The sequence below is a fragment of the Polyodon spathula genome, chromosome 24 (genome assembly GCF_017654505.1).
Source record: "Polyodon spathula isolate WHYD16114869_AA chromosome 24, ASM1765450v1, whole genome shotgun sequence".
Lineage (NCBI taxonomy): Eukaryota > Metazoa > Chordata > Actinopteri > Acipenseriformes > Polyodontidae > Polyodon > Polyodon spathula.
Genome location: NC_054557.1, coordinates 10,497,594 through 10,517,449, shown reverse-complemented (window position 1 = coordinate 10,517,449; position 19,856 = coordinate 10,497,594). Strand labels below are relative to the sequence as shown.

General features: G+C 36.0%; 2 protein-coding genes and 1 long non-coding RNA gene across 8 annotated transcripts; 2 read left to right on the top strand and 1 right to left on the bottom strand.

The window, feature by feature from the left end:
• The first annotated feature begins 1,227 nt into the window (after positions 1-1,227).
• LOC121299225 (cell cycle progression protein 1-like) lies at positions 1,228-13,664 on the top strand. Of its 5 annotated transcripts, none has more exons than XM_041226873.1 (10): positions 1,228-1,333; positions 3,273-3,343; positions 5,206-5,323; positions 5,916-5,977; positions 6,176-6,377; positions 7,315-7,572; positions 9,070-9,191; positions 9,632-9,757; positions 10,241-11,577; positions 12,120-13,664. In XM_041226873.1, exons 2-10 carry the CDS (start codon positions 3,284-3,286, stop codon positions 12,298-12,300), a joined length of 2,466 nt encoding a protein of 821 aa, XP_041082807.1. In that variant the 5' UTR covers positions 1,228-1,333; positions 3,273-3,283; the 3' UTR covers positions 12,301-13,664. The 5 variants fall into 5 exon arrangements, with proteins under 5 accessions (XP_041082807.1, XP_041082808.1, XP_041082806.1 ...); XM_041226874.1 differs by having other exon boundaries at positions 5,913-5,977; positions 9,076-9,191; XM_041226872.1 differs by having other exon boundaries at positions 5,913-5,977.
• A 77-nt stretch (positions 13,665-13,741) lies between these two features.
• LOC121299231 lies at positions 13,742-19,802 on the bottom strand. Of its 2 annotated transcripts, XR_005947375.1 has the most exons (4): positions 19,644-19,802; positions 16,696-16,783; positions 14,721-14,803; positions 13,742-14,404 (listed from the first exon to the last, which is right to left on the bottom strand). It is a non-coding gene; the product is annotated as an uncharacterized LOC121299231 (long non-coding RNA). The 2 variants fall into 2 exon arrangements; XR_005947374.1 differs by lacking the exon at positions 19,644-19,802 and having other exon boundaries at positions 16,696-17,012.
• On the top strand, positions 17,165-18,004 carry LOC121299230 (protein PIGBOS1). Its single transcript, XM_041226882.1, has 2 exons — positions 17,165-17,264; positions 17,639-18,004. Exon 2 carries the CDS (start codon positions 17,736-17,738, stop codon positions 17,934-17,936), a length of 201 nt encoding a protein of 66 aa, XP_041082816.1. The 5' UTR covers positions 17,165-17,264; positions 17,639-17,735; the 3' UTR covers positions 17,937-18,004.
• Positions 19,803-19,856: the final 54 nt, after the last annotated feature.

The window sequence follows — 19,856 nt, the reverse complement described above, 5'->3', positions numbered from 1 at the left end:
ACAGGTACTTAAGTCTTTAGGTCCAGCTCCAGATGCTGCTCTCACAGCGTTGGACATTTTGTTGTCTGAATCAGAAAATGCTCCTGGGTTAAAATTCTGTTCTTCTTGCTTCAAATTTGGCTTTTAATAAGCACTTCTTCCAGGCAGCTGAAAAAAAAATAAAATAAATAAACAAATACAAATTCAAATTGACAACACAGAATAACATGGGACAGAACAGTTTATCAGTTTGACTAGTCAAAATGGAAAGGTACTAATACTCCTTGGAGATGGGTTAATTTTTTTCATAGGTATTTAAAAAGACTACACATATTTGCATAAAATATCGCTTACGTTGTGTATGATATGAAATGTCCAACTAACATGTAGATGCCGTATTTTTGCGCAATTTGTTCCACCCTTTATTTAGCTGCTGTCAGGTCGCAATGTTATGCACGCCAGCTGCATATGTCTAGCTTGATCTGCTTGTAATTTTGCCCCCTTGTATCATTGTAACGTTACTGTGTCACAGTTTGCTCACTAAAGCTTGTGGCAGCTGAACATGACATTATTTGCCCCAGTTCGAACTTTAACCAGATATAGATTCAATCAACTACTTAACCCTCCTATTATGTTCAGAATTTAGGTACATCTGTTATGTTTTGGGTCATATTGACCCGATGCAATTTCAAACAAACTGTTTTTATTTGCAAAGGTTTTACTATTTTATGCTCTTTTAGTCCAGGAGCTGTGATAAAACTTCTTTGACTGCCAATATATATATAGTTTGTTTTTTGTTTATAAATCTCCAGACAGGTGCAGCCATTTCCAGAAATAATAATACAAATAATAATAATAATAATAATAAAATAATAAATTAAAGAAGTTTGTTTTATTCCTGCACACAAATCTACATAGATAAATGCCACGGGTCACAGTGACCCGAAACATCTTATTTGTATACATGACCTGTTCTAAAAATTACTTCTAAAATGTAATATAAAATTCACCGTACCTGATTTATCTTCTTATATTGTCGCTCCAACTTGATTAATAAGAAATGTGTAAGATCACGAATCTCACTAACTTTACATCGACACTGAAAATGTTTTGTCGTGCTGTCTTCTCCATAGCAACGATCACGTGGTACAGTATCTATTTACGTGCCGCTCAGTAAAGCGCTCTATATTTCCGCGCAGCGTGAGAAGGGGGTGGTTGTGTTGTTGATGATGTAAGGCGTATTGTGCCCAAAACAACACGAAGCTGCAAAGCTGACTGAGGCGGCGAGCTTACTCTGTGTTTACATATTTACCAACTATTTAATTTTCCACCTGTATTTTCAAGAACGTCACAGGTAAAAACACCAACGGTATTTTACACATTGCAATGTCATTTTATTTTAAGCTGTTATGGTTGTTTGTTTTGTTGTGTGATGAGGATGAGGATGAGGATGATGCAAGATGTATTCTGTGTTTTTTTTTTTTTTTTTTAAAGGGCTTGCACAACAGTCTATTATCGGTTTGGGATTTTTTTTAGCTTGGCGAAGCGCTAATACGAGTTTATCAGTTCAGTCAGTATTATGTTTTAATTTCGTTGTTTGAGTTGCAGGTCAAAAGGATATTGACGTTCAGACTATTGGTACCGATAATCTCACTGCATTTGCAGTAGCAGTGCAAGAACGGAGCCCATTTCTGTGGTTGTGTTTTTTTTTTTTTTTAATGTTCGTTTGTTTGCAAATTAATGCCTCGGCGGCACTTGACTGTTAAAACGCTGACCAGCTCAAGTCCTGACAGTGGTAGTAACGGCCGTTTGCAATATGTGGGCTTTTCACGTTCAAAATCATTATTCGATTCTGTGTTGAGCGTTTCTGGCCTTTTAAGTTTCGAAATGAAAGACAGTGCAGGGAGTAGGAAAATTCTGGTGTCACAAACGACACAGTGGAAACTAGAAATAGCCTAGCTAGTACTGTGTTTTAAAATCACCATTTTTTTTTAAATTCATGTTTTGGCCACAGATATTCGTATATTGAGTTTTGTAGTTTGTATAAAATTGTCTTAATTGTAATTTTTCTCTGCACACTGAGCAAGCATACAGTGTAATGTAGCAAATGTGAAATAGCAGTTCAGAAACATGACTGTAAGTTACATACAGTTTATATAGGTCACCAGAAGTACACGATTTGGTAAGTGGGAGCTGTGTTAGTAGGCCTATAGCCAGTGTGGTCTACGTATCATAGGCCACTGTTCTAAATATGTGGTAGTAGTTTACTTTGCTCAGTGTAACTGAACTGACCTTGAGATTTTACACTCCCACGTTATATTAAAATGCTCATTACTCAAATGTTAACTCCCTAGAAGGACCGCAGACTAGTCATTGAGCAGAATTAATATTAACATGCAACTGTAACCTGTTGGGAATATGCTTCCATTCACTATAGTACAGCCATTTGCCGGCACTGTTACAAAAACCCCCAAAAAAGCTGCTGGGCTTATGAAATAAAGCCACATGACTCGTGTGCTTGGAGTATTTCAGTTAAATCTCATGCACTGAAAGTCCACATGACTGTATACAATTAAACGAATCATGCCAGTTTAACAATTGAATAAAGAACACACTGTATCTGAGATCAGGAGAACATACATGATCTAGTTATATAAAAACAGTTTTGGTTTGCTGTTAAAGTGCATTTAATTAATTGCCCCCCTATTTACCACAACTTGGTAACGGTATTTACTACAGCTACAGAAACAACAGCTTAGATAAATAGTCCATTGTTCATATTAGTCTTGAAGTCATGAGTGGCCTTAGGCTGTTACCCAGGCTGTTTTCTAAGTTTGCATCATGTTGACACACACACACACCACTATATAACAAGATATATATCTATATATATATATTTATTATAGATATAATATATATATATAATATAGTTTTTTTGTGGATGATGCACAAGTATGCTATTGGTCTATCGATGGGCTTTCCTTTTGTTTCGTCAGGCATTCTTGGCTTGACTCAGACTGTCATTCAGTGAGAGTGAGTTGTTCCACCAGTAAATCTGTGTTCAGAAAGGTCAGGTTATGGTTTTGAAGTTTAAACTATTTATTTTAATTTGCAAAAAAAAATCTAGTTTCATTGCAGAAAATGTGTTCAGAACATGTATCAAATTATATTCTCATCAGAGAACATTGTTTTCCTCTTTTTTAACTTTAACTAATGTCTGGAGCCAAAAGAGAATCTGTTGTCGGGTTAGGGTAATAATATTTTGATTAAATGAATCTATTTTTTTTTTACAGCTGCATGAAATATGTCTGCAAGTTCAAGTGACACTGAGTCATCTTGTGGATGGACCATCATAAGCAATGAGGTATTTCTATAGAAATTGATTGCAAGCTGCTATGTCAGTGTTTGAATTATCATTAGCCAGAAATTGTTTAAGGATCCTGATTTCTGAATTCTAGGCTTCATTACCTCAAAGTAAAAGTAGATGTGAAAGCTGTTTTTATAAAGTCTTTATTGGTCAAATGAGCCGTGATTCTTTTTCTGCTAATGAGCAACAGACACTTTAATAGCATTCTCTTATCTTTTTCCTGTTTTCACAGTTCACTTCTAATACAAAAGTTTAATTTTCTGCAGAATGTGATATACTGGTAGTTTTACTTATTATATACTGTTGCACCTTAAATAGATACATGTACAGTACATCCTCACTATAACGCCCTTCATTATAACGAACATTTGGGTATAACGAACCTGGCCCCTGGATCCCAAATAAAAAAAATAAGAAAAAAATAAAAAGATCCTATAAACACACACTGTCAAGATCCTGGACTGTTCACACAGGATGCCACCTCTTTTGTTTAATAAAAAGCGCGCTATATAACTGTGCCTCTGCAACAAAAATCATTTTATGTTGCAACAAAGCTGGAAAGTAATTAATCTTTTGAAAACTTGGGCATATCTCTGTCGCGAATATAGGTTGTTCAAAAGCACTTTTGGCTTGTTAAACAACAGTGCGGCAAAACAAAATTGATTTAAAGAAAAAACAGCAGCAAAAAACTTGAGGATCTGATGAAATTTTCACGTCAAACCTTTATGTCAAAAAGCTCGGTTTGGGATTCTTGGTTGTTGGATTAAGGTTTGGTGCACTTTGAAGTGATTCATGTCAGATTCATTTTGAATAAAAGTTCAGCTTCAATTTGGGATTTTTGCTTTTTGTACTGTGTTTTAATTCTTTAACGAATAGGATAAGCAAAGGCAGTTTACTGCATACATGAGTTGAACAGGTACATGTAATTCTACTTGTATTCACAATCTCATCTCATTAGCTTACTCCAACAGTTTATTGTTCATTTTGATTGTCCTTTCGATATAACAAACCCCTCGATATTATCAGCAAAAGGCTTGGACCCCCACAGGTTTGTTATAGCGAGGGTGTACTGTATTTATTTTTCAGTTTAAAATAAACATTCAATAAATAAAGCCATGTGCTAAAGTGGCCCTGATGATGCATTTGACTTAACACCTAACGTAGCAAAAAATAACTGCCTTGCTTATGTGCAAGATTACCTGGCCTGCCAGCTGAGTGAGTTTGCTCTTATTATCTAAATCTGTTTTATGATAATGCTGCATTCTAACATTGCTGTATGAGAAGGTGTGTAATCTTGTCAAACTGCTATTGAACACTCTATTTCTATTGGAAGGGATTGCTGAGGCTTTTTGAACACACTGGAAACCAAATAGCAAACTAGTTTAAGGTCAGATTAGTAAAGATATACATGAAGTAGGTTTCAACATTTGCATCAGTAGCTTGATTCAAATATCCTGGCTGCCATTTATTTACATGACGCTATTTCTGGATCAGTTCCTTATTCATTCATTTCAGGGTACAAATCGGTTTTGTTTCAATTTTAGAAAATAATACATTTTTTAAAAGTGTTAAAATTTAGTGAGTGATTTTAGTAGGTTAAAGTGTTATTTAATTGTTAAACAAATATGTATGTACTTCTAATTATCCAGATCTGTTTTCTTGAGTTAATTTCAAGTAAACTGTACTATATGTTTTACGAGATGAGCAGGCAGTAACTATTACTATCCATAGTTTAAATTGTGTATTCTATGCTTGCAGGAGTAATGTTTTAGACCTAAAAATTGACCATGTTGCGCATTTTGTTTTTTCAACTTTTAATTTGAGACTGAATTTGACATCTGTTATTTTTGATTCTTGAGGGCTCTGATATAGAAACACTTGGTCCTGAAAATGGTGGAGCTGACAGTATTGCTGATCCCACAGAGGTGCCCATGATTCTAGAAGATGACCAGCTAAGTCATGCATTGGAACAAGGAGGTAGGTACAGTACTATGATCTGTCAGTGGTAACTTTTCCTTAAATTTGCAACAACAGCACTGAATATTGCATCCCCTTACATTCAAAGGACTGTGATTTAAAGCAGTTTTTCCAAATGTAATTACCATTGTAGGTCATTCGGGAAATGCATGCAGTTTTAATAAAGTAAATGGATACGGGTTACTGCACACCACATTCTTGCTCTCCTGCTGTACCAGTCAACAGACAAACTATACCTCAGATATGTTTGTTTAAATTGGTGCATTACTTATCAGTTCCCTTTAACACGTTTACCATGGTACATTTGCAATTTTACCTAGCTTTTCCCATGGTTATACTATGCGTTTACCATAGTGAGGGGGAAATTCTTTACTATACCTCTCTTCCTTAGTGTTTACCTATGCTTTACCATGCTTTCACTGTGCTTTATTAAATTTACGCTGGGCTTTTACTGTGGGTACTGTGGTAACTTTTTTATAAGGGTTCTGCCCAAGAATACAGTGTCATTTGGGTACAGTTTTGAGCCCGTCCACTTAATACTTCAATTATGTTAAGATAAAGCTTCATAGTAAACTTTATTATTTTGTAGCAGAGAGCTTTGAAGAGTCCACTCTTGAAGCCACCCCAACAGAAGAGACTTTAGAACGGCCTGAGGTAAGCACTTTTATTAATTTAGGTTTTATTTTGTTCAGCTGTCCAAATATTTAAATGAAACAAATTTTATATGACGGCACCATTTATGCCCAGAATTTATGTTTATCTAGTTATTTAAATTACTTCTCTGTTTTTTAATGGAGATTAACTGTATGGGTTGTTCATATATGTTCAACCTTTTTCTCCCTGTCTTCCCAGGTAGCCGAAGAGAAGGCACTACATGAGCAGGTTGTGTTCGGGTCTTCAAGTGACCATTCTGACATTGTGACACTCGAGCCTCCGCAGGTGGAGGAGCTTGGTGTCTGGGAGGAAAGGGAGAGTGCTGTGCAGGAGCCTGAGAGCAACGAAGACCTTGGCTCCTCCTCCAGCAGTCAGTACACGTTCAGTGCTCCTGAACCTCGTAAGTATCAAGCATGCATCATACATACCGTTTTTTATATCCCAGCTATATAACTTCTAAAAAAATGTACTTTTGATTTTTTTGTTTTAGATAGTTTTTTTTTTTTTTATTTAGATAAAATCAGTAGACTTTATTAACACAGTGTTTGCGTTAAGTTAGTGAGCAGTTCAGTGAAAGAACCCACTTAACAGCATGCTTAGTCCCGCTCCCCCTGAGCAGCTCAGAGCACTCGGGGCAGGTTTTGCTGGAGATCTTAGTGAGGGGAAAAATTCTCATCAGTTACTTAATGCACCCAATATATCTATTACCCTGTTTTATATTGCAGCAGACTATGTTACAGCTAGAAGGCACATGACCCTTAAACTCTTTTCTGAAGTAGTTGCGGTTTCCTACTTCAATCTCTTGAACACAAAATAGAAACAATTGAAACCAAAAGTGGAATTAGTTTGTATTTTGTACGAGTATGGTCTGTGTGTCTGTTAAACTGTGGACGCAGGAAGTTGCATGTGTTAATTCTTTGGTTCAGTTCATGTCAAGGGGGGTGGAATTTTGTGTAATAAAGGACATATAACATGTTTTTTGGCTTATAGTATTTTGTATTGTATTTGTTAGTTATTTATTCAGTTTAAGTAAATTGTTCATACAGTTAATATATATTAAGTTATTTTAAAATTAGTAAAAACAATCTAATAATATTTTGCAAATCTCAAAATACAAAATAATCTTGTTTTATGTTATGGCTGTACTTGTTATCTTGTTATTCAGCCACGGCCTTGTTAATGGTTTTCTAAATTGGTTTGAAGGTTAAAGTACTTTGGATTGAGATATGCATTGCCCCGGATCTATTTGTTGTCTTGGAAAATAATTAGTAGTGAATTAACTGTGTATATAAATATAATTATTATTAATGTATCCCCCTCCCTCTTCTCCTCCCTAGTCCTTCCTTCCAAGTCCAAGGCATTTGATTCTAGCAGTGATGAGGCAAGTGAACACTCCAGTCCTGCTGTGCGAAAACGGCGCCTGAGAAAAGCAACCGCTTCAACTTCTGAGGCTGAGGAGGTTCCAACTGTGGAGCGGCCGGGAGAGCCGGAGCAGCAGGCACCCCGGAGACGGGGCCAGGTCAGCGGCACCCTCAACAAGTGCGTCTTACTGGCACTGGTTATTGCCATCAGCATGGGATTGGGACATTTCTATGGTAAGTTATTTAGGATCTGGAGTTTCACTTTTGTGTCTAATCTATTTTGGTTTTTTTTAGGAGCGTCTTTTTTTATTTATTTTTTTTATTTTTAGTTGGTCTGGTACTATGGTTTGTCCTTGTTTGACCTACTGTACTTGTTTTTTTTTTTATTATTGTCAGGTAAAAATGGGATTCAAGTTATAAAATGGTATTGATCAGAATTCCAGTGTCACAAATCGAGATTTTAATACAATGTCTAGAAAATTATGTATCCAAGGTGCATAAATGCTAGTCTGGAATGCTTTCCCCCAACAGGTGTGTTATTTTAGGACAATGGTTAAGGCTTGAAATTTGCTGAAAAGCCAGGTTTGTATGGACTGACCACAGTGCACAAGTAAGCAGGATCAAATCCATGTAGCAGGTAATAAGAAACCAGTATAATTGTTTGGTAGGGTGCATCTTCTACTGGGTACATTTCTTTTAGTCATGCATTTTTAGTTTTTATTTAGCTTAGTATTATTTTGCTTTTACAGGTAGATTTGAAGGTATGGATCTGTGAGTACGACGTATTCATCATAAGGGTGCTTTGATGGTTATTCAGTATGCAAATAATCCACATCTAATATTAAACTGTAGGCCAGTTTATTTCTGCATGAACATATAAAGATTTTGACACCATGTATTTTGATGCAGTTAGAGTGAAGATATTAAAGTGTCTTTTGTGCATTAGATATTGTATGCTGATCTAGTGCTTGAGTATTTTAAAGCTGTGTGTGTGTGATGGGAGTGAATAAACAATATCTTGAGTTTGTGATACCCATTTTACTATGCTGTCTTTACAAGCTGAAAGGTTGCGACTGAACACATTATTTCAGCTGTGAGATGACCCTTTTGTTATTTTAATGAGCAGACTTGATGATATTAGACAGGCACAATTCAACCAGTGTAAATTTAACAATGGCATTATCTGTAACTGCATGGTACTTTATCAGCTGCTTTCTTGCTAAACATTCTTTGGAGTTGATTGAGGAATTTAGTGTTTTTGCATGGTGGATGTTAGTATTCCAGTTTTTACATACAACCTTATGTGATAACTGCTACTGAGTGTGAACTGAACCCCCAACACCCCTCAAAAAACCACACCATAACAAAATATATGTCTTTTGGTTCTTGCAGTATTGCAAACTTGCAGTACCCCTGGCTTTTAGTAAAGGTCAATGAATATGTTCAGAGTCACTGCAGTTTTCTATACATGCCCTTTCTATATGTGTCTCCTGTTTTGACATAACCCTCTTTAGATTTCAGATGCACTGCATGCAGTAAGTGTTAATGTGATGTAAAACCTTTTTTAGAAAGGCAGAAAAGTCAATGGCATGATCTTACACTTGATAATACGCTGGTCTGTTGGATATTAAACTTTAAATGGCATGTATCAGTCAGTTAAAAGCTATGGGTGTGTGTGTATACATTTGCATTATTACACTGAATATTATAATAATTTTTTTTTTCTTTAAGGTACAGTGCAGATTCAAGAAAGACACAAGATAGTTGAGAAAATCCGTGAACACGAATTGAACGATGTGAAGGATGATCTGTATCAGTGCCAGAAAGAGCAGGATGCCATTGCAGAAAGCAAGGTAGGTACTTCAGCAATAAAGGGAAGGTGGAATTACATTAGAGACAGCTTTAAAATTAGTTTTCAGTTTTTTAAATAATTTGTCCAAGAGTCGTGCATTATTATAGTCCACTGTTTGTTCAGTTTTGCTTTATTGTGTGTTATGTCATCCTGGGTGAACTTTGTTTCGGCTTGTTTCTGTTTTTATGAATTCTAACAAGTACCCATTGCGTAAAAAAGAAAAAAAAAGAAAACATTGTGTCTGAGGCTAAATATTTCCCTTGTTAGTTTTCAATTGTAAGCAGCCAAGCTGTTGGTAATGCACCTTGTTAACTACTTGGTTTAATATATAATTTCCATGTGCAATATAATACATGGATGGTAGTGGATGTTAACTTTTTATAAGAGAATATAGTGAGGCAATATTTTGCTCACTTAGTGCTGCTGTTTCCAAATATCTAGGAAATTGTTAAGCAGCTGTCAGAAGACCTAGATGAAAAACGAGACATGGTGCTGTCCCTGACAGGGATAATGGATAAAATAACGCAAGAGAACCAGAAGCTCAGAATGAAACAAGCTGAGCTACAGGTAAAACTTCATAGAAGTTCTATCCTGTAGCTTTTGAGTTTTCATGGGTTTGTGGCTCTCTGGAAGACATCAGCTAAATGAATGGTAAATGGTATGACCATGTTTATATAACACATTACAATCGGAAGTAAACATTCAGGGGGAAAAAAAATATATATATATATATATATATATTAGTACTTTTGTTTCTGTTTACTGTGAAAACCATTTATAATGCATATAAGGCTGCAACAAAATTCCCCATAGCATGGATCCATAATTGTGAATTTGTTTGTTTGTTTCGTTGTGAGGTCATAACCAGGGCAAACTAAGCAACATTTTTCAAATACGTTAAGAATAGTAAGGTTTTAATAGCGGGTAATTTACAAATGAAAAGTACAGAAGTTGCTTATGTAGAGCATGCTCCATGTGTCTAACTTTTTTTTTTTTTTTTTTTTTTTTTTTTAAATATTTTTTTTTACTCCCCTTGTCAATTTTAACTAGTCCCAAAATGAAGATCTTACAGAAGAATTAAAAAAAAACATGGAAGAAAGGAGTTCCATTGAATCTCAGCAGAAAACCCTTTTCTCGGAGAACCAGAATTTGAAAAATTCTCTGCAACGGGAAGAAGAATCTCTGGCCTCATTGCAGGAAGAGCTGAGAAACCTCCGGGCGCAGATGAGGAGTTTAAAGGAGAAGGGAGTCGGCACTGAATCCATCATTACAGAGAATCAGAAACTCAAGGATCACCTGGAGGAAGAGACACAGCGGATCCGCAGCTTCCTGAGCCAGAAGGAAACCCTGATGGCAGAAGCTCAGATGCTCAGGAGAGAGCTGGATAAAGAACGAAGAGTGACCGACAAGCTGAAAGAGCACTTAGACCAACTGAGCCAGACTTCAGAAGATACAGGGGAAACTGACCCAGAAACAGAGGGGTTGCAGACAAGGCTGGCAGAGCTGGAAAAGAAACTGAATTTTGAGCAGCAGCGCTCTGATCTGTGGGAAAGGCTGTATGTCGAAACCAGGGAAGAAAAAGGTAAAGAGGAAATGCCTAAATCGAAGAAATCCAAGGATGGTGTGTTTGCTTCGGTTAAGGACAAGTTTGATGCCGTGAAAAACTCCACAAAGGAGTTTGTGCATCACCATAAAGAGCAGATAAAAAAAGCAAAAGAAGCTGTTAAAGAGAATTTGAAAAAATTCTCTGATTCAGTGAAGTCCACATTCAAGCACTTCAAGGACTCTGCCACACGCATGTTTAACAAAAACCGCGACAGGAAGATGCATGAAAGGAGATATCAGGAAAGAAAAGATGCAAAGTCTGCCCAGCAGCAGCACAGAGGTGATCCTAGAGACCATGATGCTGACAAAATCAAAGCATCCTGGCAGTTCAAACAACAAAGACCAATTCATACACATCCAAGAACATCCACAACACACAACTATCAGGAGAATGATGAACAACAACATTCACAATATAGGAGTCCAAAGGGATGCTCCAGTGTATTTGATTGTGCAAACCAGGAGTCCATGAGTTTATTCAACAAAGCTCTGAATCCCATTAAAGCAGAGGAATTCAATCAACTAATGCAGAGGTACTTGAAGCAGGAGGTAGACCATTTCCACCACTGGAGAGAGTTACAGAATTTTATGAATAGGTTCTTCCACAATGGTGTCTTTATACATGACCAGATGCTATTCACTGACTTTGTTAGTGGTGTTGAGGATTATCTAGAGGATATGGAAGAGTACCAAGAAGGTAATGATGAAGTTTTTGATGATCTGGATGAATATGTATACAAACACTTCTTTGGAGATACCTATTCAAAGCAGCATGCCCCAAGGTGAGTATTTAAAGATAGTTCTAAATCTAAAAATGAATAAACCATATCATACAAACAGATTTGTTACAGTTTTAATTCAATGTATAAAAACATTTATATTAATTCTTAGTTACCCAATTTTAGTCTAATGTTAATGTTGCTTTAAAATAACACTGATAATGATTCAGATGTAGTGTTTCAATTTAGGCTGGGTTGTGATTTTTTTTTACAAGCTAAAGCTAAACTGGTTTACAATCAGAAATCAGCTTATAAAACACAGGGGTTTGAAAACAATCATTATGAAAATTAAGTAAAGGTAATTAATTCTATCCTCAGTTAAAACCCTATTCATTATTGGTATGATATCATCTTCAACAATTGCATTTTACAATACTTGGTGTACAACAATATTCTTCTCTTGTGTTTTTAACAATAGGTCAGAAAGTCAGTAGAGCCTACACATTGAATGAATGAATGAATGCTCTGCACAAAACATTATGAAGATAAATGGATTCTTTAAAAGAGGTGAAAATTTACTTTCAATTTCTGTTTACCAATTTCAGTAAACCCTTTGAAGGGCCATGTTTCATAAATGCAGAATACAAACCTCCCAAACATGACCAGCGGCCTCCTTCTCACCAGCAGAAAGAAAGGAAATGGAAAAAGCCGGAGCGTACCACTGGAAGACATGTAGCTAATGTCAAAATAGAGCTGGGTCCACTGCCGTTCGATCCAAAATATTGAAAAGCAATGGTTTAGTAAATGGTGTATAAATACATTTTGAGTGATTTTTATTTAAGTTGTAATTCATGTAAAAGATGAAATGGATGTCATGCATTTTGTCACCAAATATTAATTCTTGTGATTTTTGGATGACAATGTTTAATTCTGAAAGCAGCAAAAAAATAAAAATAAAGCGCAGAAAATGTCAATTTTAAAACTATTAGCATTATCTGATTCTTGCTTTCCTGTGTTGTGCAGTATGCGTTGCTAAATGTAGTTGGCAATAGAATAAAGGCTTTGAATTATTGATTTGTTTCCCCTTGGTGAGCAGGTGTGTGCATGATAACATGCATTTTCTAAAATAACTTTCTATACTGGTGTAATTGATCTGTTTGTATTAATGTAACTTTTTCATCTGCTTTGTATGTGTGGAGGGGAGATTTATTTGATTTGATCTAGTTTTTTTGGGGAGAAATTTGTAGTTGGCTTGTTGCTGCTAGGTTTTGTTTATGGAGTTAAAAAAAATACAGTGCAAGCCTCTTTTGGAGGTTTACTATCTGCTGTCAGGTGTTTTGGTTAATGTGATCAGATTAAAAGCCTCCCTTTTACTATGTAAAATAATGTTGGTAGTAGCATATTTTCACTTGAATAGGAACATAAGAAAAGTTGTTCACCCCGTCAAGTCTCTCTTGCTACCACAGATGGCTCCCAAGCTTGTATGGAATTGTTTCTTTAATAATCCCAGTGTTTTAGCTGTTGCAGTTTCTTCTGAAACTATTCCACTTGTCTGTTTTATTCTCTGTGTAAAAAGTGCATTCTACATGTACAAAGTTCTTTTTACTCAACTTCCATGATTGGCATTGAGTATCTCTCTTTCTCTCCTAAATGCATTTGGTTGATATAACCTACTCCAAAACCTACCAAATTCAAATAGAATCTGAAGTGCTATGTTAAATGGACTACTCTGCTCATGTATGGCTGGTTCCACAGAACTTGGCAGTAACTTTAGACTGTCTCAGGTAACAGTAGGTAGTCCAAGCCTAGTGCAATTGCTGTCTGTGAAACCAGCCAACATTGACTTGTCAGAATCTGTGCAGTTTCCCATGAGAACACACAGTAAGAATCATCAAGTGGCTTGCACTATAATTCATGCTTTGGCACCGAGTGTACTTCGCTGCTGTATGTTAAAATGAATGGTGTTGCATATTGAACTGTAATGAAAGCTAGTTTGTCAAGTGATTTTCTTCTTAATTAGCATTAACACGGATTTTATAAATGTAACATTCCAACAGTATCTACACAATTTACTGAAGCTCATTTATGTTCTTTTACCATGTATGCTTATGAAAATGTGTGCAGAGATACCTAATAAAAACTGAGGTGAAGGGGTTTTGTTCTGTATTTGTTCTGCTGCAGTAATGGAGACTCTGAAGCTGCCCTTTATAGAAAAAGTAGGTTTACTTGGTTACCTGGGTAGTCCTGTCTTTATTATTGGATTTATTATTTAAATCCACATTAACTCTACAGTTTACAACAACATACTTTGTTCATTACTGAAAATATTGCAAGTTTATTTTACTAATTAATTGTAAAGGTGGAGTAAGCCAGCTGTTAAAATAGCAACCCATTTTCAGCCATGTAAAGTTTGGCTTTCAGACTTTTTCACCCCATACTCAGATTCACTGCCTCTGTTATAGAGAATAGGGCCCCTCTGATTGAGCCTAAGCATCCAGGGGTGTCCTATTGCCTGTAACACAGAGGATGTGAACCTGTAGTGTTGTTGCAGGAAAAAGGGCCTCAGCCTATTGTTAACAAATAACTATTTGAGAAAACAAAGTTCAAGAGCAAAACATATTAATAAATTATGGTTTATTTACATGATAAAATGCCTAAAAACATCTAGAAATATATATTCTGTCTGGAGTGTCCACAAATGCCTTCACAGATCACTGTATACCCCACTAAATATCTTGTTAAATTCCCCACCCTTCAAAAGAAGTATTTTTTATTAAGTTTGCCTCTCATATATGCATATGTTTCTTCCAACCTGGCCTTCAGGGATGGGAGTATGAAAAAACTGTGAGGTGTTCACGTAGCTGTTCCTTTCCAGGAAGGGGGTTATTTCCTATAACAGAAAATGACAAAATAGTTCAAACAAATCAAAATGTTATTGCTGCAAAAGAAAAATAAGTAACACAACATTAAAGGGGGGGAACTGAGATGTAATTTCATATGACCCTAAATAAAAATTCTATTAAAATCCATATTATTTTTAAGCATTACCAATTAACAATATTGTCATGCAAATGACCATTACAGAAAACATTACCTACGTTCTATATGAGTGTTTACTGTTTTGACTGAAGTCAAATAAATCCACAATCAAACAAACAAGAAACAGAATGTAGACCTTAATTTAATGTGGAGCATGCAGAAGTTACCTTTTCTAAAGCCTCAAAAAACACCAGATGAGTGGACAATGCAGTCTGATTAGGGAAATGTGCCTCAAACCACCTCACTGTGCCTGAAAAGAAAACCTCAGCTCCATCAATGTAACTTGTATTACCAGTCAGATCTGGTGGGCACTGTAGAAACTGCACTGTGATTGGACAATGAACATGGCTGAAGTAGAAAATCACAAACAGCATAAATTTAGGGAAACTAGGTGTCAACAATAATAATTTCACATTTGAGTAACAAACAGTTTGTTAGGGCAATTTCTCACACTTTATTCAAACACCATTGTCCCCTGTAGTAGTATGATTTGAAACGTGGTGGGCAAATAAAACAAATGTAATCTTTATCTCCTTACTAAGTGTCCATTTGAACTTGACAAATGGATATTTACCTTGCCAGAAAATACACGGTCAACTAATGTAGAAATCCCTAGTCAATAACCTGGAAAAGAATAATAAAAAGCCAGAGGAACCCGATACTAGATCCTAATAAAATGGCAGTTGAGTGCAAGTTCCACTTTTGTTCCTGGTATTAATGAATTCCCTTCAGTAAAGTGCACTGTATTTGAAAAAGAAAAGCTTAGATTCATTCTCACCACTAACTTGACAATATTTTCATTTTCCAGTTTTTTCACCAAGGAGTACAGCTTTATATCAGACAATGCTGCAAGAAATGCTTGGGCAAGCCGAGGGCCCCAAATCTATTTCCACCAAAATACAAAAAAAAACAAATACATATTTTCTCTAAGCACATTCAGTATTTTCAGTTAAAAAAGTCAGAATTTACATCTTAACTTAATTTTGGAAAACACTTTGAAAATTACACTTCAGAAAATTAATTACATAAACATATTGATCATTTTATATATATATATATATATATATATATATATATATATATATATATATATATATATATATATTTTTCATAAAAACTGGTTGTGATTGCTTGCACTTCTGCTTTTATCACAGGTCAATTGATTGGCACAAAGAAAACTCCAGCTGTAAAGTCAACAAGGACATGCATGTGAAAGGATATTTAAAAACCATGTTATGGGCAACTTCTAGAGACTGCCAGTATTCATCTGGGACGAAGGTTGTTTGGACCAGACAGCAGTTAACAAGATGGAACGTGACAGTGAACAGGGCAAAATTGAGATTTACTCCCAGAAAACCTAAGAAAGAAAATTAAATACACAGTGCACTTCTCAACTATTTATATGTGTGATTGTGAACAGCTCCACTAAATTACAGTTCCATTTACTGCTGCATGTAGTGTTCTAACCACGTGACTGGCTACAACCCTGTACAGTTCCAAAGTGGACCTACACTGGGTTTCAAGAAACTGTAGATTATAATGGCTTAAGAAAAGGCTTTCAGATGAAGTCCCTTTAAAATGCTAAAGTTGACTCTGAGTGTTGTCTGCAATCTTAAATAAATCTTATTACTCTGTGCTTGGCTTGTATCTACGGAGTTTTTATCAACCTGCAGAAACATGACTAGCAACAACGAATTCCACACCAGGGTGTTCCAATAACACCAACACCACACCAGGCGTGCAGATATTGGATGATATTTGAACACCCTGTCCTGTTATTGGTTTCAAACCAGGCATTGTTCTCTGGGTAATTGCAGCACAACAGGCGGTTGTGATATTTCTGGAAACAACAGGTTCCCTTTGACTTACATCACTGTAAGCATAGAACAATAATGGTAAAGATCAGGCAAGCACGGCAAAACATGGCGCATGTTAACTGTAAAATGGCCATGCATATGTGGAGTGTAAACTCTGTGAAGGAATATAAAGCTGTTCATTTCCAGTTATTCTGGCTTGACACATTATTTACAGGCGCACTTTTATGTAATTTTATTTAAATACTGTCATTTTAAATACTGCGCTGTGTTGACATCATGGCACTGACATCTTACAATAAAAAATGCAACGTGCACACTGTGTTACCTTTCTCATACAGTGAATGTGCATCCTCTTGGCTGTATAGTTTTGATGTTCTTTTCCTTAGTTGACAGGCTCGGCAAATGCAGATTTTCTGTTAAAAGACAATCGTTTTTTTTTACCCTCTCTATGACGCTGTATGTGGAACAGATTCACAGAACACTACATGATAGTGCTTGCAGAGCTTTGCATGAACCGTTCATTCTATTATTCTGATTACTGCGCTTTGGTTTTGGTTTCCGTGTTTGGAAAGACATGTGGTGACGACACGATAAAGTTCCCACCTCCCTTGCACGGTATTACTGTAGTGTAGATGTGTAAATCAAAATTACTGACGAATTGTTTAGTAGTATAGAAAAATAAGGTTACATTTAATCAGGCGGGTCGTTGTTCTTGTGCATGTGTTATTTTTGAGTTTTTAACATTTGTTTTTGGTTGAAAAATAAAGCGTTGTAGTGCCTCCTGATAGTTTGTCCGCTCCCTTTGCCGTACCTGCTGTTTTGCATGATGACCCTTCTTAACTTTTATTACGCAGCTTGCGTCGGTAGTCTATTCGTGATCACGTTATAGGCTTGGTAAGAGTGCTGTACTTGCAATTTAGACTTATTGCTAATAAATATGACACGAGACAAAGTGAACTACATTTTTAACATGCAGTATTTTTTTCCTGGGACTTGACTAAGGACGCAGCGCTGTGTGTTACCGCCATTGTGATATATTCTAAAAATAATGTTTGGGCATATGTTTATGTTAGAATTTGAATATATAAAGTTCTAATTACAGTAAAATATATCAATATACTATTAGACTCAGTAGCGTCCTCGTTTGTTTAAGTCATACGCCTACCTTTTGTTTTAGCATGCATACACGTTCTAGAATTGGTAAATATTCATCAGTGAACAATTATTTCCTTAATGTAAAACCATCTACTTTTTTCTTTTTCTTTTAGTCGTTCTTTTAATCATCACGGGGTGAGGTAGGCGTGTCACCCTGATAGGCTACGTGAACGAGGATTTTGAAAGAAGATTGCAGATTCACCAGCAAAAATGATATTCGGAAGACTATCCTTTTCTCAAATTGCACTGGTGACTCTCATCGGAGTTGCTGGGGGAGTATATGTGTACAAACCAATCTATGAGCAGTATAACAAAGAACAGAGGTTACTAAAAGAAAAGACAGAACAAGGAGAGCTGGGAGAGCAGAAGGGAAACCTGAACAGCAAACCAGACTGTGGGTGCCATCATTAACCCGGGTTCAAATCCCAGCTCAGCCACTGACTCACTGTGTGACCCTAAGGAAGTCACTTAACCTCCTTGTGCTCTGTCTTTTGGGTGAGATGTATGTTGTAAGTGACTCTGCAGCTGATGCATAGTTCACACACCCTAGTCTTATATCTTGTAAAGCGCTTTGTGAAGGTGGTGCACTATGAAAGGCACTATGTAAAAGTAAAGATTATTATTATGATGATGAATGCAAAGTATTTTTGTTCAGAAATGGAACTGTAATAAATCATTGCAACCCTAGAACTTGTCAGGTTAATTTATAAGATTATAATACATTATTTCTGAAGTCTTATTGCTTCTTTTCAGCTGAAATATATCATTTTAAATGCTTTTGTCTATAATGCCTTCCAGAGTACATTTTGAAGTCTGTTCCTCATGAATTTCTGCAGCCTGTCAGATCTGCTGTTTTGTCTGTTATGACAAAAGTAGAGAAATGGTCCACACCTACATTACCTGGAATGGCTAGCAACCCTGTAGTTATTTGCTAGCAGTTGTTGCAAGGAGTGGGCTGAGCTATAATCTTGTGCAGTCACCTCGAGTAGCTAGCCCTGTTCCTGATTAGCAGTTTTTAGATTCTCTGTTATTTTTATTGCGTAACACATGTATTGACAATGTGGTTGTTAGCTACTTGGTTGTGCAACTTTTCGAGCAGCTAGCTGCACAGTACAATTGCTAAAGTAGCTGTCTTGTTCCAAGACTGATGCTCATGAACATATGAAACCACACTGGCAGTACCAGATAAAACAGTCTGCTTCTATATGTGCACAGCAGATCATGTAATAAAAAAGACCATCACTGTTAAGAGTAAACCCCTATGCATTGTGGCTAATGGCCTTTTCTAAAATACATGTAGAAAGGAAACATTTCAGGGGCTTGTGGCTCTGAAACTCCAATTTTAAAACTAAAATCTGGCATGGCTGAAAGGGAAATCAATTATTGGTTTAATTCACATGGAATGGCCCTTACTATAAATAGCAGTGGGTGGGTGTAACTATTTGGCTTCAGTATGAGCCTCTGAGTTCCAGTTCATTAGTAATGACGAGTAGAACTAATAAATAATCTCAAGACTTTGGCTTGCCCAAAGATTCCTTTGGTGTAACAGCAGCTTCCAAGGAGCGAGCTCCACAATCTAATTCAAGATTAATGAGACTGTGCCCTTGGGATCAGACAGAAGTGCCTCTGTCATGGGCAATTTGGACAAATCTATATATTATTTGAATATCAAACCTTCATTAGGTTTTAAAAAAACTAAAACAACATAACAGCGATGCCAAAAAAAAAAAAAAGAAGCTTAATTGACTTCATTTGCAGCAAATTGTACCTACTTCATAATATAATGATACTGTAAATAATGCTGAAAATCCCCAATAAAAAAACAATACATGGAGCTGTAATGAAGCACTCTGATGTACCCTTAATATATAAATGTTTTCTTGCTGGTAAAAAAAAAAGTATAGTATATCATTTTTCGCGCCATACCTAAACTGTAAACGATTCTTACGCAAGCGTACACCATTTCGACGGTGTTCCTGCCAAGATCTTTTCTGTAATTTGCGTTATAAGGTTTTATATTGTAGCTTAATATATATATATATATATATATATATTATATATATAATATATATATATATATCTATATATATCCAAGTTTTCAAAAAGTTTTTATCTCACCTTACTATTTTTTAATTTTTTTTATAGATTTTAAAATCTAAAAGAAGACCACGTTACTGTTCATTGCCTCTTGAACTGCGACTGCAGCATCGCCCAGTGTAGAGAGTGGTGTAGAAACGAAGTGCTTATTTCTCACAGATTCCTCTTGCTTCAGCGAGGTAGCATCAGTTTGATTGTGATACAGAAGGAGGAGTCGATATTACGGGAAGTGAT